Here is a 26239-nt window from a genome sequence, read left to right on the forward strand (position 1 = left end):
CGTGGAATGTCTGCTCCCCACCCTTCTCTGTGGGTGCCCACCATACGCTCATTTTCTGTGTGTGTGTCTCCCCCACATACATGTGCAGCCTACACAACCACATAGGGCATGCATAAAGATGTTGCTGTCCACCATGGACTGTGTATGTGATGCTAGGCTCATAAGTTGCTCCATCACTCACCCAGTGGCACAGCCATCTTGGTTAGTATACTTGGACATTTGACAAACTACAAAACTACTCATTTCCCAGAATGTATACTTGCCATTAAGCAGTACATACCTGCACACATAATCTTTTTCTCTTTAAGTTCTAGGGATTGAACCCAGGGTCTCACACATGCTAGGAAAGTGCTCTCTCACTGAGCTACATCTCTAGCCTTTGGAAAAGATAGGAATCAGATCATATGATCCTTGATCTGTAACATGAGTGTTACTCATTTATCACTTGTTTCAGGCTGGACTTTATCCCCTCATCAGCAAGATGATAGTGCCCTATAGAAAGTACATCAGGAAACACTAAATCAACACTTACTGAATTGTTGCATGAATGAGTAAGCAATTATATGTTCTATTGTTACAATTCTTGCTTAGAGAAGAGGAATTATGGAGGCTGAAGAATTGGCCCTTTCAGAGGGCCGGAGTCTGTCCTGACACTCACATCTGGCAGCTCACAACCACCTGTAACTCTAGCTGTGGGGGATCTGACAGCCTCTTTTGGCCTCTGAGGGCACCATCATATACACAGATAAATTTTAAAAATGAAAGTAAATCATTTCAAAATGAGAGGAGAGGGAGGGAGGGGGAGAGAAGAGGAGGGGAGGGCTGGGGAGGGGAGAAGAGAGGAGAGGAGAGAAGAGAAGAGAAGAGAAGAGAAGAGAAGAGAAGAGAAGAGAAGAGAAGAGAAGAGAAGAGAAGAGAAGAAGAGGGAGAAAGAAAAATTCTAAGCCAGGCATAGAGGCACATGCCTGTGACTCTAGCAATTGGGAAATAGAGGCAGGAAGCCCAGGAGTTCAAGGCCAGCCTGGGCTCAAGGAGACTGTCTTTAAGGGAGGGGAGGTGTGGGGAAAGAGAAAGAAAAGAACCCCCCTAAAATTTGGAGTGTAATGGGCAAGACATGGCAGAAGATGGAATTGTTGTTAGATGGTTGTGTAGCCATAGCTGCTAGTTTCCTCTTCCATCCCATAATTAGCACCTTCACCTTCCCAATTCAGAAGCAAAATGGATGCTAAGAGACAAAGTGAGCATCTCTTACCCCTCTGTTAAATGGCAGGCACTTGGGGTGCAATGGAGGACACAGCAGAGCTGCTCTCTGTCCCGTGCAGGGAACATTAGCAAGTGGAGAAAGCAAATGCCGGGGGATAGGGAAGGTGGAGAAGGAAGAAAAAAGAAACCAGGAAAAGGCCGAAATCACAAAGTTTCAGTGATTGATAAACCGATTCCACACTTGCTAATGTCTACTGCCTTGTGTTAATATTGTTTGTTTAGAGATGACTCCAAGGCTGGAGAGATGTTTCAGTGGTAAAGAGCACTCCTCCAGAGGGCCGGGGTTCAATTCTCAGCACCCTCATGACAGCTCACAACTGTCCAGGGGAACTGATGCCTCTTCTGGCCTTCACAGGCACTGCATGTACATGGTGCACAGACATATATACAGGCAAAACATGGATACACGTGAAAATAAAGCTTAATTTTTAAAGAAATTATTCTAAATCTAGCCACCTGCTCCCACATCAAGTGCACATATATTCTGTCGTGGTTTCCCACACCCTCATACATACACATCCCATAATAACCTGGCAGTATAGGTCTAATGATTTCCCACAGCTGATGGCAAAAGAGACACTTGATTCAAAGCAGTGACCCCTGACCCAGATCTAAATATAAACAGAGCGGAAGTCCTAAGTTTCTTGGAGCCATAGTCTTGCTAAGGAAGTTATTATTCCTGTTTTAACCATGTTAGATATTCTTCTTTTTAAGGTTTTACGAGAGTCGTTTGTACGAGAGTCAATAAGCCAGGAATTCACATCACTACTCCGTCACATGGATTACTCACCGCTGCTGCTCATAACAGAATCCTAAAATGTTTAAGATTTCTGATGCAAATCAAAATCCCATCATCGCTGTCACCGCTAAATTAACTGACAGGATAATAACATTACATTAAAACCATTTTTCTCTTGATTGAGTACCTTTTTCAGAAGTGAACCTTTTAGATGTATATTTTTTTCATCAGTACTATAAATGCATGTAGGAGCCTAGATAAAAATAGCATTGAAAAGAGGAGGAGTGGGATGTTTTCAAATTATTGGTGAGTCTCTTGTATCTCAACCGTGTTTGACAGTTCGGTGCCAGGGAATGGAATAGTCTCGACAATTTATTGATGGTTTTAGAAGCACATAGAGGGGCTCACAGGTTGATCTTGGTCTTTATTGAAACAACTGTGCTTCCTGGAATTAGTTCTTGTCATCCCACTGCAGACAAGCTGTTAGTGGCCTGGAGGAATTGGCATTGTTCTGTAACTCTATTCTATATAATATGGTGCTCATTTCAAACATATCACAGCCTATTAACGAATGCAAACCTATAGTCTCCTGAACCAGCATAGATTCCCAGCTGACTTTCCAGTGTGAGCTTACACGGGCTTTCTTTCCCATAAAAAGTGGATTTCCTTCTTTGGTCCCATCCACCATCCTTGGCCCTTTCTTTGTGGCCAGGCAGCCAGATCTCATTTTGCTTGTCCCTGTGTTTGAAATTCCTCCCATTTGGAAAAATCAGTCATTTCTCTCCATCCTTCAGAAATGTTGTTTCTTCAAATCTTGCCTTTAAAGTCATGAAAATATTCAGCTGGAACAAATATGTGATTTTTGCCTCAGATAATACTGTCACCACTGGCCATACCATCATGGTCAAGATCATGCTTAGCTTCCCAGTTATGGTGAATACTGGGTTTGGCTCTTGGTTATGGTGAATACTGGGTTTGGCTCTTGGTTATGGTGAAGACTGGGCTTAGCTTCTTGGTTATAATGAAGATGGTGTTTAGCTTTTAGGTTATGATGAAGATCATGTTTAGCTTCTTGGTTATGGTGGTCAGCTAGGAGCTGATGATAATTGAATCTGAGTGATGAGTGAATAGGGTAAGGGGGGTCTACTATTATATCATTGATATGTACCATAATAAAAGTTAAAGCCTAAATTTGGTCCTTCAGGCTACATTAAGTATGTGTTCTTTTTGACATCATGCATGAAATGGCATGGTATGCAGGACGGACAATCCAAGTCTGCTCCCACCCCATCCTCAAGTATAAAAATCAGATTGTTTAGGTACAGGGAGTTGTTGCTCCCCTCTTGCCTGTAGGTCCTATACTTGACCACTCACTAGAATCATACCCTCTGCTTAAAGTGCCAGAGAAGCTCATACACTTTCCTGCATCCCGCCTGCTGCGTCCCACTGTGAATAACGCTCTGGGGTGGGCCAGGGAACAACCCCGGGAATAATCCCAATGCAGTACAGACACCAGCTGCCATTTGCAGTGTGGCTACAGCGGTGGCTATGGAGAAGAGAGGGATTCTCTCCAAGAGATGGGCTCGGTCTGTTACGATGCAAACTGAAAGGAAGGACCGTCTTCCTGGCAGTTCGGTTTGCTTAAGAGTCATCAGAACCTCATTGGATAACCTTTCAGGGCTTCTAAGGCATGTACACTGATTACAGTTACCAACATGCTTTGTTTTCCTCTCTTTAAATTATAATAGTCTTACTCCTCGCTTGCCGAAAACTGGAGAAACCATCCACGGACATAAGTTTTTCATTGGCTTTGGAGGAAAAGGTGCCAACCAGTGTGTCCAAGCTGCTCGGCTTGGAGCAAAGACGTCCATAGTCTGCAAGGTGAGTGTGAAACACAGGGGGGTGGGGGGGGGGGGCAGGTAGAGCTGGTTCAAGCTCATCGTTTCTGTTATCCTTCACCATTATCCACAGTGAACACTTCACTGGGGATAGCGGTGCAGGCCCGCGGTACTAGCTACTCATGAAGCTGAAGGGTAATTACATTATGAGGCCCTGTCTAAAGAAATACTGAAGTTCAGTAATACGTAGTAATCTGTAGTGTTTTGCAACTACCAGTACTAGCCAGTTACAGGACATCATCATTCTAAAGGAAAACCTCCCGTCCAAATGGTTTCTACCCATTTCCTCCTCCACCTGGAACCCTGGAACCACCAATCTACATTCCGTCTCTATGAACCTATCTATTTTGGTACTTTATATAAATGGGCTGTGCAATATATATCTTTGGCTTCTGGCTTCTTTCATTGTTTTTGAGGTTTTTCCATTTCATAGCAAGTATCAGTATTACATCCTGTATAATGGCCAACTACACCATCACTTACTTATCCTCCCGTGAGGGCACTGATAAACTCCTGGACTGCTTCCACTTTCTGACTGTTTCAGGATAGCCCATGGCCATGCTGGCACACACATGCACTGTTTCAGCGCCGGTTTTTAATTCTTTTGAAAGTTTGGTCATGAAAATCTGAGTACAAGTGACTGGACCCTCGGATGCTTTGAGTGACTCCTCTGGGAAGTGCAGTCCTCAGATAGCTTGGCGCTGCCTTCCCTCAATACAGTGAGCTTATAACCAGAGTGTGCAACGTGAGGGGAATGAACCTGTGCCCTGGGTGTCGACAGTCCACCTTCTAAACGGCCTGAGTCATTCTGTCGTCAACAGGCATCAGTGCAGCAACGCAGCTCCTGGAAACATAGTCACTCCTCACTAAGCCGTCGGCTACCGCCATAGCGTAATGGCGGTGGAATGTGGGTTTTAATGACCGCATGTAATAAATACCTTACATACTTCTGTTTTCAGTGACACAGAGAAAAGGTATGTAACATTCAGGAATCCTACTGAAATAATTTGAGAAGAATTGTATTTGGCTGTCGAGAGTTTCAACTTTTAGATCTTTCATGTCATTTGAAGGTGGTAACATTGCTATTAGAAGAAGATAAAATTATGGGAGTTTAAGTACAGGGAAAAGCTGGGTTTCAATCTGCACAGCAGATGATAAGAAAAGCACACACACACACACACACACACACACACACACACACACATACACACATAAACTTAGAAAAGCTATCTTGTGAACTATGTAGATTTTACAAAAAAAAAAAAAAAAAAAAAAAACCTGCAGAAATGTCATTTCCACTTTCACACGTCACTCTCCTCTCCACGGGAGATTTTAAGTGATGTGTAAGCTATACAATTATCACTTCATCTGCTAATGAACTCTGGCTTCATTTCTGATTTATGACCTGCATATCATTCTCATGGCTATTTGGTCAGAAACATCACAGGAAACACAAAATTCCAAATAAGAACCCTTCTATTGGTAAGATTGGTCCCTAAGGATTTAAAACAGTAACATAGATAATCAAGAAATAATTATATTCTAGAAATGATGGCACTGTGAAAGAAGGCCGACAGAAACTTCACACCTGACTTATCCCATGCTTGATTAGAGATGAGACCTAGGTAATGACCCAGTGATGCTCCCAAAAGGGGGCTCAGGAACTGGGCAGGACATATGATTTCCGGGCTGGAAAAAGCTGGACATAGAATTGGTATGGGAAGCCAGGCATCCAAAGTGGCCGCCCTGGGATAAGGGGAGTTTTCTGGGCCTGGGAATGTAAGACATGGAGCACCTCCCCTCTTGGAAGCTTTCTGGAAACTATTCATATGGCCACCAAAGTCTAGACTGCATGTGCCCTGACCTCATCCCACTCTAAGACTTTGTGATTGCTTTTATTTAGGGCTGTAGAATTGGAGGTAAGGATAGAAAAACAAAACAGAAATCTTTGAGTTGTAGGACTGAACTTGGGACGTGAACCATGAAACCGTGCGGGAAGCGAGAGGAGCGGGCAGGGAGCTGGGGGTGGTTGAAGCAGAGGGCTGTCTGTTTCTCTCTGCTCGGTGGGCTGTGGCTCGTGCCAGCACCTGAGCGCTCCTGGATCATCTTCTGTGCTCTTTTTACTGTTCCGTGTCTGCTCCACACAATTTAGTCTAGGTGTTTACACACTGAAACATGAGAAAACCGGTTTTAAGCAAATCCCACCCAGGGTAATTTTACCTTTGTGCCTTGGGACCCTAAGGCAGGGATTTATTTAAAGGCGTAAATTAAGGGGGCTGAAGAGATGGCTTAGTGGTTAAGAGCATTGGCTGCTCTTCAAGAGGACCCAGGTTCAATTCCCAGCATCCACGTAGCTCATAACTGTCTGTAACTCCAGCCCCGGGCGATCCAACTCCCTCACAAAGACATGCAGGTCAAACACCCATGCACATAAAAATAAAATTAAAAATAAGAATATGTTTTAAAAAATTAAGAAAACTGCGATATTCTTTGTCCTCTTGTTTTATTTATTTACTCACTTAGCTTTATTTTTTTGGTGTTGGGGAGGAATGTGTCTTACAAACACAAAGAATGCCTTCTGCCTCTGAATTTCACCAGCATGAAGCCTTTTTATTAATTAATTAATAAAGGGTTTCTCTGTATAGCCCATATTAGACTCCAAATCATAATCCTCCTGCCTCAGTCCCCTGACTACTGGGATCATAGGTAGAATTAGAATTCTTTTTTTTTGGGGGGGGGGTCTTTTAAGACAGGGTTTCTCTGTGTAGCCCTGGCTGTCCTGGAACTCACTCTGTAGACCAGGCTGGCCTCGAACTCTGAGAGATCCACCTGCCTCTGGCTGGCCTCGAACTCTGAGAGATCCACCTGCCTCTGCCTCCCAAATGCTGGTATGAATAGACTTTTATAGGGAAAGCTATCCATTATCCATTATCATTATAGTTTTCCGTTGTGTAGTATTGTGTCGCATTGTTTTTCCTTTTTGGCTGTGTGAAACAGGGTTTCGCATAGCCCCCGCTGGCCTTGAACTTGTTGTATGGTATAGAAAGCCCTTCGTTCTTCTTGCCTTCGACTCTCTAAAGCTGGGGTTACAGGTGTGCACCCGCACATGCCGCCTGCAGTATATTTTTGTTAGGCAAATTAGCACACTTGTTTTCTAGTAGTTTTTGAAAGATGACAAGTTCCAAATCAAAACCCAAATCATTACATTAATCAAGATAAAAATGAACAGATGGAGCAGAAGAAAAGCCGGTAGAGAATCCCCTGCCATTCTCTAAGCCATGTTAATTTATGTACTACTGCACTACATACTAGATGCCAGGCTCTGCTGGGAAGGTTGGTGGCACAGGGAAAACCAGGAAGGAGAATTATTTGTTAAGATAACTGTGACAAAGACATTAAGCAAGAGTTACATCAGTATTTATAGAGTGACAAGCAGATAATGAGGTGCTCTAAGCAGTTAAGAATCATGGATCTGGTATTCAGCTGAGTCGTGTGCTAATGCTAAAGTCCAGTGATAACTGGAGATGGTGTTTTTGAAATTGAAAGTCTTCATCCCAAAGCAAAGAGCCTGCTGGGAGCTCTCTCATAGACTTAGCCTGGTTTGTGTAAATGTTTCCTCTACTTCTATTCCATTGAAGTCAAATATTTAAAGGTAAAAAGTTCTTTCTAAGCATCAAACCCTGGCGAATGCCTATAGTCCCAGCACTCTGGAGGCTATTGCAGAAGGAACACCCTGCCCTAGCCTGCGTACTGAGACCCTGACTCAAAAAACAGCAAGAGACGAGCTGTGGTACTGTGTGACAAGCACGAGGATCTGATCTCAATACATAGAGCCCGTGTTTATTAAAAACAAAAAAAACAACAGGCATTCTCGTGTACAGTCCCAGCACTGGAAAGGCCAAGGCCAAGACAGAAGGAGCCGTGGGGCTCACTAGCCAGCCAGCCCAGCAAGCTGGAAAGTTCCAGGCCAGTAAAAGACACTGCCTCAAACAACTATCCAAAAATGGATAGTGTCCCAAAGGGAAGACACCTAAAGTTGACCTCTGGCCTTCACATGCACACACACACACACATACATACATGCTTGTACCCTCACACACACTCAAACACATATGCACACAAAGGATGAGGAAGAAGAAACATCAAACATGGACAACAAGAACCATGTTAAATAAAGAGTTCAGGATGCAGGGGCCCAGTGTGAGCCCAGAGCTGCTTTCTGTGCAGGAAAGGAAACCAGGAACAGACATGGATGCCAGTGACCAAGCCAGGAACCAGCACACTAGGGTGACCTGAAGAATTAGTATGGTTTTGCTTCCTACAAATGTAAAACTGTCTCCCTTCTAATGCGGACAGCACCTGGTGCCCTTCAGGAAGGTCAGGCCAGAAGTCCAGTGACAAAGGGCACACACAGTAAGTTAGGACAGTGTGACTCAAAAGCCTGCTCCTCAGGCCAGTACTCTGCTCAGTCTGCCCCTGGTCTAGACAATAAAGAAACCAGAAGTAAACAGAATGGTTTATAGCAACGTAAGCTAGATTTTTTTTAACAGCAATAATAAGTGAGGCTTTGTATCTTATGAAACCTTTTTTGATTTTATTGCATTGTTTTTGTGCTTTACAAATTGTTGACCCACACTGTATGTAAACAAGGAAAACCCTAAGTAGGGGGGGGCCTCATATAAGAGAGCTTGAACAGCAGTGTATGAGAACACCTTCATAACCAGAAGACCCTTTCTATGCAAGATCGTGAGGTCTGTGAATTGTCCTGGCTTAAATTTGTTGAAGCTGCCCTTAACTGCCTCCTTCCAGCTGGAACAGGCTGCACAGAGACTTCCTCCAATTACGTACAATTGCAAGAACAGTGCCTTCAGGACAGCAGACCTGTTATAAGCCCTTGTCAGTACCCAGCCTTGTCTGCAGCCACAACAGAATACTCCTGTGCCGGGGTCACATCCCTTTAGGAATAAGATAGGTCTAAGAAAATGAACTGTAGGGTCACTGAGATGATGTGATACTGATGGGACGCCTTCCATGTGCAGGACTTTGGGAAGGGCCACTATATTTCGAGCTAGCATCTCCCAAGTTTCAGGAAGCCCCTGTGGACAAGTATGGAGTTGCAAACGGTATAAGATGGTACTGAATTATGACAGTGATCAGGAACGCTGTGTAGGAGTTCTGGAAATGAGAGGGCTGATGAGAGCCCAAAGAAGGAAGGCAGACTAAGTCGGTGCTTGAAAAACAGGTACAGTTTGAGTAGGTGGGGGAGAGAAGACTGGACACCTAAGTTCTCAGTGAAGGCAAGGAAGTAAACAGGGGCACATTGTACGCACGTTGTGTGCTAACACAGTCGAGGGATGAGGTCAGGTTAGAAATGACTTTCAACTCAAACTCCAAAAGTGAAATCTAATTATTTTGGCCAAATGTGAGTTTTAGAGAGACAGAAATAAAAAGACAAAGGGGCCGACCTACAGGACTTCTACCTGAGTAGGCTCCAGAAAACACAAGCCAGAGAAACCTCTGCTGCTCTACTGTATCTTCATCCCAAGGCTGGGTCCAGCCTGGTGACCTAACACATTCTGCAGGCCATGCTTCCCCATCTCCACTCAACTGATCTCCCTGCTAGTTTTATGCCACACAATGTTATTCATTAAGCAGCACTGCTTACTGTGTGAGAAAAGCCACAAGGCACAACAAAACCCACTCTAAGAGTTTACTAAGAGAAGAAGCAGAAGGCAATGTGCTTAGGCCTATGGAGATTGTACAGGGGGAGAGAGGAAGAAGAGGAAGGAGAAGAAGAAAGGGGAGGAGTCTGCGACCCGCTTTTTATGCTCCCCCCCCCCCCCCCCCCCGCACATGCGCATATCGGCTCACATAGCTATGTCACACATGGGCATAGATTGTGTGATCACGCTGCACGCAGATACGTGACCACACAGTGACCACACGCGGATTACATAGGGCATAAGGGATGATTAGGCCCCTTGATTGCCTACTGGACAGAGTATGCCCGGGACTGTGCTCTCATCTCCCCCTCTCGTTCTCATCTCTTCGACACACACAAGGCTTTACAGTACCCTCCCAGCCCTTTCATCCTGAAACCCCGCCAGTCTTCTGCCTGGACCACACACTGCAGTCACCTCCCCATACAGCTCCACCCACAGAGTGGGGTTTAACTGTGAGTGTGACCAGAGCATCAGGATGATGTTTAATGTTCTTGGATATGTTAATGTGCAGCCACTGTTGAGAACCATTGGTGCCCTGCCTGCCAAGGAGAACTCACACCAGTTCCACCCTCCAGCCTGGCTCAGATGGAACAATTTGAGGCAAAATGCAAAGAATTTTAATTAGCTTGATAATGGCAGAACTGAAGGAAGACTCCAAGTTCTCTGACTCCCATATGCACCATTTGCCTCCTGGCCAAGATGCTTACATTTACATTTTTCTTGTCAATTTGATGGCCAAAGTGTGAGTGGGAAACAGAAGCCTCCTGATATTCCTTTGTCTTTATTAGGCCCATCAGTATCTTCTAACTGGCTCCCGTGTGAGGATTCCATCTGTATTACTCACTGTGATTTTCAGGGTACATTCATTTAGTCCTCAGTCACAAGAAATAAAACAAAAACCTTTTCTAAGGCTCTACTGTGACTTTAACAATTCCTAATAACTTCCATTTGAGCCAGAAACAAACAGAAAGGATTAGGAAGTGTATGCTTCCCGTAACACTGGAGGGGAGAGGGGAGCAAGTAGGTCTCAGTAGGTAACCCAGGAAGCCCTTGAATCTCTCCTTCCTCCTGTGGAGTGCTCAGCTTGCTCCTCCTTGCAAAGATCACAAGCTTATTTTAACTATTTCTTTTTTTTTTTATAAGATTTATTTAGTTATTATGTATACAATGTTCTGTCTGCATATATTCCTGCAGGCCAGAAGAGGGCACCAGATCTCATTATAGATGGTTGTGAGCCACCATGTGGTTGCTGGGAATTGAACTCAGGACCTCTGGAAGAGCTGTCAGTGCTCTTAACCTCTGAGCCATCTCTCCAGCCCCCTTAACTATTTCTTTAATTTGTTGAGATTATAATATAATTATATTCCCTTTCCTCTCTCTAAACCTTCCCATAAACCCTTCCTTGTTCTCTTTGAAATTCATGGCCTTTTTTCATTGTTGTTACATACATGTATGTGTGTATACATGTTCATAAATTCATAAATACAATCTGCTCAATTTGTACACTGTCCCCTGTGTATACATCATGTTTTCAGGGCTGACCACTTGGTATTAGATAACCAGTTGGTGTGCTCTTCCCTGGGAAAGACTACTTCTCCCATTCTCAATAGTAGCCTGTAGTTCTTTGTGTAGGATTGAGGCCCTGTGGGCTTTTCCCATGCACATTAGCACGAGATCTTAACCTTTGTAAAAGTAAGTCCAGAAATATAAATGAATGGTAGAGGTACACAAGGCTTGGAGGTGAAGATTTATGAAGGACAAATTTCAAAAAAATAAAAATAAAAACAGATTGCCTGTATTGTGTGTGCAACTCCTGTGCAATTTTGCCTTCAATAAACTGATACTGGGCCAGAGAGATGCTCAGGTCTCAGATGGATGCTCTCTCAGAGGACCCAAGTTCAATTCTCCACACCCACAGGGCAGCCATTTGTAACTCCAATCCTAAGAGATCAGAAGCCTTCTTCTGGTCTCCTTGGGCACCAGGCACACAGGTGGTACACAGACATACATGTTTCATGAGTTAGATGAGATGTAAGTAAAACAGGTTACAGAACAGAACATCCTTTGGGCTGAAATCAAGTCGAGCATCTTACATTAAGATTAATTAGCTAGTACTTATGAAGTACCATGCAGATATGCCCTTTTAAAATGCTAAATATTCTAAAATCTACATTGTAACATTTTACTAAATGTAAAAGATCTAATGCTCATCATTTCTTTGGTACAGGTTGGCAAAGATTCTTTTGGCAATGATTACATAGAAAACTTAAAACAAAATCATATTTCTACAGGTAAAATTTCATCTTTTTTAAAGTTAATAACTTTCTTACTCTCTGAGCTATCTCTCCAGTCCCATGTTTATAGCTTTCTTTAAGGATTTTACTTTATTTTGTTTTTTTGTTTTTTTTTTACTTTTTTGAGACAGGGTCTTGCTATATAACCTTGGTATGCCCTGACCTGGTATTCACTTTGTAACCTATACTGGCCTCAAACTCAAGGCAGTCCTCCTGCTTCAACATCCTGAGTGCAAAGATTACAGACATGTGCCACCACACCTGGCTTATTATTTATAACTTTCTTCTGTGATCTTGTTATGGGGAAAACTAAAAGCTAAGTATAGTTATTAGGTCCTCCCCTGATGGCGAGAGAGACCTTATGCACCGCTTCGTTTAACTCCTTCAAGTTCATTCCTCCAGATGGGAATGAAATCATAGGAGATTACAGATCTTCGTTCAGTGGCCATGAGGCAGGTGACAAGGAAAAACAGGTGCTATATTCAATAAAGGATGTTTTAAGAGAAGTCACTGAATGACATAGCTGAAGGACGTCACAGAAGAAAAATCAAAGGCCAGCGAGGCTCTGGGGTTTTTCCAAGAGTGAGAGTACACAGCCGGTCAGGGCTAGAATGCAGGTCTTCTGCCTCGGGTTCAGAGCTCTCTGCTGCTCTCAGAGACTGCCTGGTGAACATTTGCGTCCATGCCAGACCACAGTTCGGGGTGAAATACAAAGCTTATGAGAAGGAAGAAAAGCAAACAAGTTCATTTTAGATGTTTAACCTTTTGTTTTTTATCTCAAGTCTGTCATGTTTTTTTACAGCAAAGAAAAGAAATATGTTGTTCTAAAAAATGCATATGTATACAACTGTGAATAATTCTAAGGAGCAGTAAGTGTGGGTAGTTTGATGGGTCGTTGCTAATGCAAAGGAAAGTTTTCACTAACTGTAAAGATGCCGGGTTTCCTCATTGTATAGGTGATGGGTATAAATTAGCACTAATTACTTATTTTTTTAACTCATTCCAGATGGTTAAAGGTTAAAAAGTGTTTCCAAGAATTAGTGTCACATTGAGATTGTTCAGATAAATTATCCATGCCAGGCTGTATTACATGATTGTGGATTTCTTTTTCTTGTAGAATTTACGTATCAGACCAGAGATGCTGCCACAGGAGCTGCTTCTATAATTGTCAACGATGAAGGTATGTGCTGCACATGCCAGTGTCGTGCCTGAAACAGACAGCTCATTTGCAGAACGAGAGTGGAAGCCAGGATTGTACTCTGGTCCTTCTGGCCTCTTCCCATGCCCACTGCTTCATGACCTGAGGTGTGGTTCTTCCAATCCAAATAAAATTATATTCCCTGCCTTGATCATTTGAAAAGATTCCATCTAATATATATGAAGCATATATGAAGATGCTTCCAAATATCTATATCCTGTCATGGCCCCTTTACCCTTCAGGGGAGCTCAGAACTGCTATGTGTATCTCAAAATAGCCGAGTACTTCCCTGTCATTTCTACTAAGTCAGTAAATGTAAATGGTTGCAAAACAAAGTTTGATGAATCATTTATAGATTATTTGCTGAGCAAATGGCAGCAAGTAATTGCTTTTAACTTATCATTAATATTCAATTTTGCCTACTCTTTAAGCCGCAATCAAACCTCAAAAGTCATTGTACACAGTTCAACCATAAGGCTTTACCATAGTTAAAACATTCAAATTTTTAAAAAAAACTGTAACTGCCGGGTGGTGGTGGCACACGCCTTTAATCTCAGCACTCAGGAGGCAGAGCCAGGCCGATCTCTGTGAGTTTGAGGCCAGCCTAGGCTACAGAGTGAGTTCCAGGAAAGGCACCAAAGCTACAAAGAAAAACCCTGTTTCAAAAAAAAAAAAAAAAAAACAGTAACTATAGCTGGGCGTGGTGGCTGATCTCTGTGAGTTCAAGGCCAGCCAGAGTTACATAGTGAGACCCTGTATCAAACAAACAAACAAAAAACAGTAACGACTTTCAAGTTGAGATTTCATAATCTACCAACTGTTCCAAGTGTAAAAATATCTACATTGAGTTTTTTATTTTAAATTAAGGTCAATATTTGGAAAACCAGGCACCCCTGGGGTATGTTGGACAGAACCTAGGACATTGTGGGCTGTGTTGGGATCTGTTACAATGTCTATGATTTCTACAGTGGTTCTCCCTTATCCATAGGGCAGTGGTTCTCACCCTTCTAATGCTGGGACCTTTTAATACAGCTCCTCATGTTGTGGTGACCCCCAACCATACAGTTATTTCATTGCTACCTCATAACTGTAATTTTGCCACTGTTATGAATTGCAATGTAAATATCTGATATGTGACCCCACAGGGGTTGTGACCCACAGGTTGAGAACCACTGCTGTAGAAGAATACATTTTAAGACTCAATAGTCATGATCTCTCTATATGTTTTTTTTCTTGTATGTATATCCCCAGGATAAAGTTTAGTTCGTAATAGAGAATGTAAGAGACTTAGAGTAGTAATCATAAAGTAGAATGTTTATAATGATATAATATAATAAATGCTACGTCGCTGCAATCTATCTCAAAAGATCTTACTGTACTGCACCCAGCTTTCCTGTGATGATGTGAGATGACATGGCACTTACATGATGAGATCAAGTGAGATGAGTGACATGGGCATTCTGCTGTAGAACTGTGCTACTGTGTACAGAGTCAAATAATAAATAAATAAGAACTACAGTAGCTACTATATAGAGATTCAAATAATACAAGAACTGCAGTAGCTACTGTGTAGAGACTCAAATAATATAAGAACTGCAGTAGCTACTGTGTAGAGACTCAAATGACACAGGAACCGCAGTATCTAAACAGTCCATCTGACAATCAGGATGGCTATGTAGGTGACTGACTACCTGGTAGGTAGTCAATACACAGGCAGTGTCTGCATGGCACATTGGAGGAAGAGATGACTCCCATGTGAGACAGAATTAGATGGCATGAAATTCCATCATGCCATGCAAAAAGGCATGCAATTTGAAACACGTTAAGTTTTTCATTTCAGGGATCATTCATTCATTATTTCCACATAATATTTAATAACTTTCCACTTAATATACTGACTACATGTATACTTTTCAAGCAGGGAGGAGTTAATTGTAGCCTAGGCTAGCTTTGAACTCATTGACATCCTGTCCAGCCTTCTGAGTGCTGGGATTTCAGGCAGTTCGTTTGTTTCTTCTGGGGGTAGTTAGTTTGCTTGCTTGTTTGTTTGCTTGTTTGCTTGCTTTGAGATTAAGGCGCCACGTATTCCAGGCTGACCTTGAAATTCTGATCCTCTTGCCTACATCCTTCAGGTACTGGGATCACAGGCATGCTCTACCAGGCCCAGTTCATGCAGTGCTAAGGACCACACCTAGGTTTTGTGCATGCTAGGCAGGCATTCTACCAACTTGAATCACATCTCCAGCCCCGTATAGTGTCCTCCTGCTACGTGACTCTTTGGCATCGGTGACAACACATTTTAATCCCAACCTCAGCAATCCTAAAGTCGCCGTAGCAAGGACACTGGGTTAAGTTTTCATTCTGACCATAGAAAGTGCATTTATTGCATGAAGCTCTGCCATCCATAATGGGTGTTGGGCAAAAGCAGGTCATTTCTGATCTTCAAACTTGTGTTGTGTTCTAGGAATGACTTCAGTCTTTCTTTATTCCTTTCCTGTGAACCCAAATCTTCATTTTCAATGTAAAAGTTGACATTCTATATTGAATGCTATCATGGTAGGCCTGGTTGATAGTAAGGTAATATCCTGACTGTGCAGGACATGGTAACACCAGTGTTATCCCAGCACTCAAAGGCTCACACTAGAGGATTACAGGGAGCTCAAGGCCAGCCTAGGCTACAGCATGAAACTGTCTAAAAATAATGATAAATATAGAGAAATGCAACCATCCACTCCTTCAAATGAGGGGGCAAGAGTGCCAGACAAAGTGATGAGTGTTATTCTGGCAAGTTAAATGTAAGGCATGATTGAGCCAGTCACGTGTCTTTGTCTGTGGTCAGTTTTGCTCTCGGTCTTGTCTGTCAGCCCGTCTAGAAAGGCGAGTTACGTTATGCTACAGTCGACTCCAGCAGGGAGGATGAGGTCACCGCCAGGGGAAGGAAGGAGAGATGGGGTCTTTCAGCAAGTGGGCTCTTTGCATTTTTCCAGGACTGAGGTTGAGTGTGTGCAGAACCATCCCCACTTTATTAAGTTTTCCTCGTGGCCAATAAACACACATGTGGTAAGACGAGAGGCTAAGATTTGTTCTGTGTGGAGAGGTCATTTTAGGCCCTGTCTCTACAAGATCTGCACAAGCAGCCCGAAGCACTGAAAAGTGCCTGCAGCGACTCATTCCTTTGGAGCTGTGCTGCCCAATAGAAATAAAATGCAAGCCACGTGCAGTTTCTAAATTGTCCAGGAACCATGTTTTTAAAAGAAAAATGGAAATAGGTTAATTTAATTTTGACAACATATGTTAACCTAATATATCCAAAATATTATCATTTCAACGTGTAGTTAAATTTATTTGAAAATGAAAACTTTTCAGTGTGTTTTTACAAAATTAGTAGGGCCAGAGAGATGGCTCAGCAGGTAAAGATTCCTGCTGCCAAGCCTGCCAACAGGAACTGGATCCCTAGACCCATGTGGTAGAAGGAGAAAGGTAACTCCCACAAGTAACCTCCACATGTGTGCTATAGCACACACATACCCCAACACACACTGATAGATAGATAGATAGATAGATAGATAGATAGATAGATAGATGGATGATAGATAATAGATAGATGATAGATTGATTGATAGATAGATTGATTGATGATAGATAATAGATAGATTGATAGATGATTGATTGATTGATAGATGATTGATAGATAGATAGATGATAGATTGATAGATAGATTGATAGATAGATTGATAGATTGATTGATAGATAGATTGATTGATGATAGATAATAGATTGATAGATGATAGATAGATAGATAGATAGATAAATAAATAGATAAATAGATAGACAGACACACAGATAGATAAACATTTACAAATAGTGAGATATGTTACTTCCTGTTCTTTGCACTAAATTGGAAGCCACTGTGTATTTTCTACTTAAAGTTCATGCATCTCACTCAGTTCAGACTAGCAATATGTCGTGTCGGTACCACATGTACTACTGTGAATCTAATGCTGGACAGCACACCTCTTACAAGTGCTAGAGAGAGAGTTCAGTCACCACAGGACTTTAGAAGACCTGAGTTCAATTCCCAGAACCCATGTTGAAGAAGAAGAATTTATGAGGACACATGCTTGCAATCCCGGCTCTGGGGTAGCAGAAGCAGGAAGATACCTGGGGCTCACTGGCTAACTGCTTCAGTCTACTTGACAGAAATCCTGGCCAGTAAAAGACCTTGTCTCAAAAGAAAAGTTTTTGTTTTTTTTTTAAAGGTAGCTGGTGAAGAACAACATCTAAGTTTTTTCTTTGTGATTGTGTGTGTGCGCGCGCACACACACACACACACACACACACACACACACCATTCCTCTGCAGATAAGGAACATCACCACCCCCTCCTATGTCAGTATATATAAGGATTATAGAGAGTAGGTTCAGGTGCTGAGGGTGTATCAGATCCTTGGTTGTGTTTCTTTGTTTGATCTGTATAGTACGGGCCAAATAAAGTTAGAGATTACATGTCTCATATATTTTCTGTGTTTTAGATGTAAAAAAAAAATGTATTTGGAGTAACAATCACTTTTGGGAAAAACACGGCACACACATGAACTTCTGATATAGAGCAGAGCATTTGTTTTGAGCATTCTGCAGGGCTGTTCCTACCTATCTATAGTCATCTATATGATACCCATCATATAGAAGTCACAATCTTTACCATATGCATGTATTAGTCGTTTCACATAAAAGAAGTGGGTCATGTATCATCTCTCAACTATTACTCTTTGTATATAAGAATACCAGTAAGGAAAATGAGCTTAAGATTTTGTTCAAAGTGATCGTTGGGCCAGAAAGATAGCTCAGCAGGCAGATCCCTGGAGACGTGAGTTCCGTTCCTGAAACCCACCTGAATCCTATGACCTCCACATGCATACCAATGGTATACGTGCATCCACACCCACTTGCATGCACACACGTTCACAAAATAAATACACGTAAAATAATTAAGTTCTCGTAGTAAGTCAGGCATAGTGTGGTATGTACCCACAGTCCCACCTACTTGGGAAGGTGAAGCAGAAGGAGTTCAAGGCCAGCCTGAGAAACGTAGCAAGATCCTATCTCCTTTAAAAAAAAAAAAAATGAGCCGAATATCATGAATCTCACGGAAATATTGCCAAAAAGTACATTTGGAACACAATAACTAAATCCCGAATGTCCTGGAAATGTTAAGATTAATTCTTCTAACACATTCCGTATAATGCCTTCAAAGGACTGCTCTGCGGTGCAGCATATCACCGCTTGGCTTGGTTTGGTTTGGAATAAATACGTAGAATTTCTTTGTAGGCCAGAATATCATCGTCATAGTGGCTGGAGCAAACCTGCTTTTGAATACTGAAGACTTGGAGAAGGCAGCCAGCGTCATTAGCAGAGCCAAAGTGCTGATCTGCCAACTCGAAATAAGCCCAGCGACGTCTCTGGGAGCTCTGACAATGGCCCGCAGCAGTGGAGGTAATCTTACAGATTTGTCTGTGAGAGCTTTTATCACCGTCTTAATTCAAGTTAACCTTTCAAGATGAGGAAAGCATTACTTTGTAGTAAAATATTCGTTCCTCCATCTGTGAGAATCACCGGCTTGTAGTTCTTGATAATGTTAGAAAAAAAAACTCACAAATAGCATAAAAACAACATGAGTAGCATATCCGATATCCCTAAATATAAAATCTGGAGTCTAGTTAGCAGAAACGACCTAAGGAGTAACTGGAGCCACTGAAGACTGGGGCAGATAACTACAGGCAAAGTGCAAAGATGTCGCTCACTGCCTGCGGTCACCTGTCACTGCCCAGGGCATTCTCATGATTATTTCCAGGAGTCAAAGATTCATTCTTAGCCAGGCGGCAGCGGTGGTGCACACCTTTATCCCCAGCACTCTGGAGGCAGAGGCGGGTGGATCTCTGTGAGTACAAGACCAGCCTGGGCTACAGAATGGGCTCCAGGACAGTCAGGGCTACAGATTGAGACCCTGTCTCAAAAAAACAAAGAAAGAAAGAAGAAAGGGAGGAAGGAAGGGAGGGAGGGAGGGAGGGAGGGAGGGAGGGAGGGAGGGAGGGAGGGAGGAAGGAAGGAAGCCACAAAAGCAAAGATTCATTCTTTCTCCTTTTTCTAAAATTCTATCATCTTTTCGATATACAAGAGATTATTTGTATGTAATGGGTGCTATGTTGTAGTGTCTATTATCTGACTCTTTTGTTTTACTTCAACTTTGAAAATGTTCAAGCTGACCCAATTACTCAGTGCTGTATGACGGACGAGGCCCACCTCAGAAGTTAGCAAGCCTGGGTTTCTCTATTCTCCCTCTTTTGACCTCCCAACAAATAATGCGAGAACATAACTTTTTAACTCAAGTAGTTTCTTTTTTTTCCTCCATTGCCTAGGAGAGAAAGCATCCCATTTCCACCTCTAGTTAGTTTGAGGTCTTAGCAAAATTAGCTAATTTTTCTGAACCTGTCTGTAAAATACAGATGGAAATGTGTCCTGTAGACTTCTTCTATGACTGGAATGAAATAAGGCATGATGCCAAGCATGATGTCATACTCATAAGTAAGTCCCAATTTTCTTCTCTCCTACCCACTTTTCTCTCTAAATTAGAATTGGAATAGTTTAGTGTGGTGTTGCACACCTGAAATCCTAGCACTCAAGAGGTAGAGGCAGGAAGACCATGCGGTCAAGGCCAGCCTGGGCTACCTGGGGAGTTAAAGCCAGCTTGAGCCACGCCCTATCTCAAAAAATAATAGGATAATACCTTGATGTATCACCATTCGCTCAAGACAAAAAGTAGCCGCTGTTACGATAATGGCCTATGTTTGATATAGTGGCAATAATTATGTGATTTATAGTAAGAATAAAATAGAGAACTGCAGTGACTTTCCCTAATAAAATTTCCAGGCAAGGTGTGAAATAAAGAAGATGAAAACAGTAGTATAGTATATACAGAGGATATAGTACATACAGAGGATATAGTATATACAGAGGATATAGTATATACAGAGGATATAGTGTATACAGAGGATATAGTATATACAGAGGATATAGTGTATACAGAGGATATAGTATATACAGAGGATATAGTATATACAGAGGATATAGTGTATACAGAGGATATAGTATATACAGAGGATATAGTGTATACAGAGGATATAGTGTATACAGAGGATATAGTATATACAGAGGATATAGTGTATACAGAGGATATAGTATATACAGAGGATATAGTATATACAGAGGATATAGTGTATACAGAGGATATAGTACATACAGGGGATATAGTGTATACAGAGGATATAGTGTATACAGAGGATATAGTGTATACAGAGGATATAGTATATACAGAGGATATAGTGTATACAGAGGATATAGTATATACAGAGGATATAGTATATACAGAGGATATAGTACATACAGAGGATATAGTGTATACAGAGGATATAGTGTATACAGAGGATATAGTGTATACAGAGGATATAGTGTATACAGAGGATATAGTGTATACAGAGGATATAGTGTATACAGAGGATATAGTGTATACAGAGGATATAGTGTATACAGAGGATATAGTACATACAGAGGATATAGTGTATACAGAGGATATAGTATATACAGAGGATATAGTGTATACAGAGGATATAGTATATACAGAGGATATAGTGTATACAGAGGATATAGTATATACAGAGGATATAGTACATACAGAGGATATAGTGTATACAGAGGATATAGTGTATACAGAGGATATAGTGTATACAGAGGATATAGTATATACAGAGGATATAGTGTATACAGAGGATATAGTACATACAGAGGATATAGTGTATACAGAGGATATAGTGTATACAGAGGATATAGTACATACAGAGGATATAGTGTATACAGAGGATATAGTGTATACAGAGGATATAGTATATACAGAGGATATCAGACACCTTCGGGGTGACTTGGCCATAGGGAACAGAGTGTATGTGTATGGCGTGTGTGTGTGTGTGTGTGTGTGTGTGTGTGTGTGTGTCTTATGTACATGATTTCTCCTAAAGCATTTCATGTTCTATGTGACAATAAGTGGAAAATAAGTTACTGAGGACTGGCAAGATGGCTTAATGGGTATAGACACTTGCCACTAAGGCTGACAGCATGAGATTAATACCTGGGAACTACAGGATGGAAGGAAAAGCCAGCTCCTGCAAGCTCTCATCCGATCTCTCCCTGTACACCATGGCACATGTACACACCCCTTCCCCACAATAACTCAATCAATCCAGTTTCTTCTTTAAAGGAAACTAAATCCCTGGAATGATTTTGTGGAGAATTTTACAGTGTTTATACTGATTTAACAAATTTTCCTCTTGGCAAAACAATATACCGTGGCAAATTCTCACTGACATTTACTGTATTTTTAATGGACTCAAAGCTGTCAGAAAGAATTCAGAGCCAAAATTCATTTGGTTCCATTTTCTCAAAGTGTCACAGATGAGTCCAATGCTCATGGCGAGCAGTCTCGGGAGATGGAGGTAGCCAAGCTGGTAGACTGCTTGCTAGCATGCTCAGATCGCTCTTGGAACCCCCGAGTGTGGTGTGCACACCTGTCATCCCAGAATTCAGGAGGTGGGCACAGGAGGATAAGGAGGTCCCGGGCAGGTCAGTGAGACGGCTCACTTAGGGCCGGGCCTTACAACCCAAGTTCCACCTCCAGGACCCACACAGCAGAGGAAAGAAATATATATATATTTCCCAAGTTGTCCTCTGACCGCCACGTGTGCTCTTTGTAGGAATGTGCATGTGCGCACATGAGTGCATACAATAAATGAATAAATGTGATTTTAAGGAAAAAAAAACTTTTTTCGGAGCTGAGGACCGAACCCAGGGCCTTGCACTTGCTAGGCAAGCACTCCACCACTGAGCTAAAGTCCCAACCCCTTAAAATATTTTTTAAAATTCAGGTCATCCTCAACTACATAGCAAATTCAAGATCAGCTTGGGTTAACATGAGGTCCTGTCTCAAAAACCAAAAACCCAATTCTGTGCCTTCTACTCTTTCTAAGTAGGTAGAGTGAATACTGTGTGCTCTATACTCTCCTGTCTCGGTACAGTGTATCCTTATGCAGTTCTCTCTCCTGCTATCCTTGCCTCTCAGAGACCACCTCTGGCCTCCTCTAGTTCCCTGCAGCCTGCCCAGCCTGTGGAGGACAGGAAGGTACAGCCAGCACAGGTGAGACACGAACCTTCCACAAGGAAAGCTAGTCACCCTGGTACGTAGGCTGCCTGACCTCAGGCCGTCATTTGGGTGGGGTCCAGAAGTGCTTCCTCTGTCGCCTACCACTCAGCTCCTCCCCTTCAGAAGCTGAGGAGGGTCTTGTGGCAATCAAGAAGAGGGTGGGTGGTGGTAAGCAACTACCACATAGCTTTCTTTAACTTTTTGTTTGTATGTTTTTTTTGGGTTTTTTGTTTGTTTGTTTGTTTGTTTGTTTGTTTGTTTTTTGGTTTTTGTTTTTCAAGACAGGGTTTCTCTGTGGTGTTTTGGTGTCTGTCCTGGATCTCCCTCTGTAGACCAGGCCTCGAATTCATAGAGATCCGCCTGCCTCTGCCTCCTGAGTGCTGGGATTAAAGGCATGTGCCACCACCCTGGCTTGTTTGTATGTTTTGAAACAAGGTCTTATGTTGGCCTTGAATTACTGATCTTCCTGCCTCTGTCTTCCAATGGCAGGGGTTACAGGTGTTCACCACCATGCCTGGTTTCCTACTTCCTGTTCTTACAAAGCTCCAGTGTGCCTCAGCAGTAATCCTGCATGATCTTTCCTACATTAGTCCCATCTGATCTGGAGCATGTACAGTCCAGAACTCCCTGTGGATGCCTGCCACGGTGATGAACTACTTTACTGTTACTCTTTTTATTTTATTTATTTTTATTTTTATTTTTGCCAGAGCTGAGGATCGAACCCAGGGCCTTGTGCTTGCTAGGCAAACACTCTACCACTGAGCTAAATCCCCAACCCCTACTGTTACTCTTAATGAGCTCTCATCTTATAGTATGGCCATAACGTTTGCATCTTAAAATACAATGTAAAGCTACTGTTGGTCTACCTTCCTTTCTCCCAGTTTTATGGGTCTATTTGTTCTTAGCACAGATCCTCGGTATACAGCCTTTTCTTGCCTCCTTAAGTCATTTGACTTTTCACCAGTAGAAGCTGTATAGCTCTATGTCGGCATGCCAGAATTCCAGCCTCACTACTCTTGTACTCTGGAGCCACTGTTAAATAAAATAAGGGTTCCTTGAACATAAGCACTTTGATACTTGAACAGTCCAACTATGAGGCTCCTGACAGCAAGCTGTATGTACAGGGTGGTAGGATGATTGACATCTCGGGGTGGGTCAGGATGGCACGAGGTTTGACTGCAAGGCTCAGGATGCTCGGAAATGTGTAACTGATGACTATGACGTCTGCATTTTTCCATTTAATATTTTTGGGCTCGTTGACATGGACCATGGGTAACTGAATCTGTGGAGAGCCACACCAAGTTAAGGCAGCTACTCTAATAAGACTGGAAGTGGGTTGGGGATTTAGCTCAGTGGAAATGCTAATAGCCTGTGCTTACACATAGTTTGCAGCTTATAACTTACACAGTTCTTTTTAACACAGTTGATCATGGGAAACCCTGCAAGCTGAGCGTGGTGGTGCATGCTTGGACTCCTAAACACTTGGGAGACTGAGGCAGGAGGGTCAAAAGTTCGTTATCTTCAGCTACATCGTTCTCTCAGATTGAGAACAAAGGAGCTGAGAGTCGGGTGGGTTCAATACTTAGCTCAGTCAACTTCCCACTTCTTTTTCTTTTTTCTTTTTCTTTTTTTTTTTTTCTTTTGGTTTTTTGAGACAGGGTTTCTCTGTGTAGCTTTGCACCTTTCCTGGAACACATTTGGTAGCCCAGGCTGGCCTGGTAGCCCAGGCTGGCCTCAAACTCACAGAGATCCGCCTGGCTCTGCCTCCCGAGTGCTGGGATTACAGGCGTGCGCCACCACCGCTCGACCAACCTCCCACTTCTAATAAGAATGGACAACAGGATTTCAGGCTCCACAACAAAAACCTACTGTCCTCTAAACCACACTTCAAAAACTGCCACGTGGTCCTGGTGTTGAGGGACTCAGCCCTTGAGAAGAGCATCTCCAGAGCAGTAAAGTCCACACATTGTAATAGCAGCCGGCATGTGGACTCAGTGATTTTGCTGCTGCAGAAGCAAAGGCATCCTAGAGCATCTTAGCAGTGGGGATGCGCACCCACTCCCCTCTGCCTAGAACTCCTCGGGCAGGCAGCTTTCTCTAGACCAGCCAGCTGGCCTTATTCGGTAGAAACCAGCCTGGTGCAGCTTAGATTCTGCACTGTGAGGTGGGAGTGGGATGGAGTGAGAGAGAGGGGGGATATGTGTGTGGGGGTGGGGGCAGGAGAGTTAAGGCATCTTCAGCCCCAGTGAGGCAAGAATGTCAGAATGGCGAGAGAGCATTAGGTCAGTGGCCATGAAGAATGGCATTGACTTCTGAGTGAGTCACTGAGCAGATAGGGGACCTCAGTGAAGACCGTCAGCCGCTTCCTCCAGCCTGCTGTGTCTCTGCTGTTCAATGGGAGGCATGGGCTGAGAACTCTCACGGTCACCGAGTCAACCTGGACTGGTCACAGGGCCCAGCAGGCAACCCTAGTGACCTGTTGCCCGTGAGGCAGTGGTGTGCTTCTTCGTCATCTGAGTTATCACACCTCCTTTCCACCCCTTACACGTAGCCGATTTGAATCCTACACATGGTATAAGCTGATGATCTACAGTTGTTATGACGCAGAGGGAAGGTCCCATCTTGAACACACTGTCTCAAAGCTCTCCCTGGTTTTACCCAAATGAAAGGCACAGCTCTTAGACACAGCACTCACGATGTCACACCACAGAAAGAGCAGAATCCGTTCCCCCTGGCTCGCAGTGCAGTTAGACCTGCTGGAGAGCTGATGCTGGAGCTGCCCGTGGTGAGACTGTTCGTGTTGGGTCTGGTCTTTATATTCATCTCAAAGCAATGGAACATTACAGGGACAATTATAGATAATTGAGATTGTAAGATCGCCAAGATTAAATCCTAGGCATGATACAAAGTGCCTTTTAATGCCACTTTAGCCCTTTTCCATTTGGCAAACCGAACCTCTTGGCTGGCCATGTAGACTTTTGCAATAACATTGCCCCACATATGGGCCAAACGTGGAACTATTTTATGGCTCAAGTCCCCAAAAAAGAACCTCTAGTAGGGAGACAGCCAAGCCAGTGTTGGGGTCTACCACTCTCCTCATACTTCCTGTGCTTAGGGGTGACTTCAGTCCCCTGTTCCTCTGAGCTAGTTAACCAGCCATCCTCTCTTCAGTGGCAGCCTTAAGACCTTCTGCCCCATTTCCCGGCCTACCAGCTGCTTCCCTAAGGCTCCACCTCGTCCTCGTCAACGTCACTGTGTCAACCATGGGTGTGTGGCTAGGATAAGCAGGAGTTAGTTGTTCAGTGCGTCTCCCTCCGTAATGAGTGATGGTTACTGCCATGTCCTGCCCTCCTCTCTGCAGCTCCAAGTGGTTCTCTGGTTTTGCCTGGTCCCAGGATGACATCATCTTTTCCATCTTGGGTATTCATTTGTGCTTCTCTCTAACTACCTGTGTCTACTGGTTCCTCGTGTTTCTTCACCCTGGTGAGGGGTTTCTGTTTATTTAACAGCAGAAGCCAAGCAGAGTGATTTCCTTGTAGCGTTTTTCACTTTTATCCTAAGCTTAGGCACTGTTAACCACACTTCAGACACTACGCTTACGTAACCAGAGATGGCTGGAAAGAATGCTGTCCCCCAGGGAAGCACAGGCAAAGAAGATTTGCTTGATTTTATGCAATATTTATGGTAACTAATTTATAGAGTTCCCCATTCCAGCCATTGATGCTTAGAACACAATGTGATTTTCTCTAACATTTGTTTTCTCATTGTAGAAAATTTCAAATATAATATGACAGAGAGAATAGCTGGTAACCCACATAATGCCACATCATCATTCAGCTTCCACAATTGGTGAGACCCACCTCATTTTCCACCATCC

At 42.9% G+C, this 26239-nt stretch overlaps 1 protein-coding gene across 3 annotated transcripts in view; it reads left to right on the top strand.

The window, feature by feature from the left end:
- Nucleotides 1-26239, top strand: part of Rbks (ribokinase) — an 89133-nt gene that overhangs the window by 21701 nt on the left and 41193 nt on the right. For all 3 annotated transcript variants that reach the window (XM_036171184.1, XM_036171186.1, XM_036171185.1), the window contains exons 2-5: nucleotides 3751-3883; nucleotides 11851-11914; nucleotides 13035-13097; nucleotides 18444-18608. In XM_036171184.1, coding sequence (XP_036027077.1) covers nucleotides 3751-3883; nucleotides 11851-11914; nucleotides 13035-13097; nucleotides 18444-18608 — 425 coding nt within the window. The remainder of the gene's footprint in view (nucleotides 1-3750; nucleotides 3884-11850; nucleotides 11915-13034; nucleotides 13098-18443; nucleotides 18609-26239) is intronic.

The sequence above is a fragment of the Onychomys torridus genome, chromosome 21 (assembly GCF_903995425.1).
Source record: "Onychomys torridus chromosome 21, mOncTor1.1, whole genome shotgun sequence".
Classification (NCBI taxonomy): domain Eukaryota; kingdom Metazoa; phylum Chordata; class Mammalia; order Rodentia; family Cricetidae; genus Onychomys; species Onychomys torridus.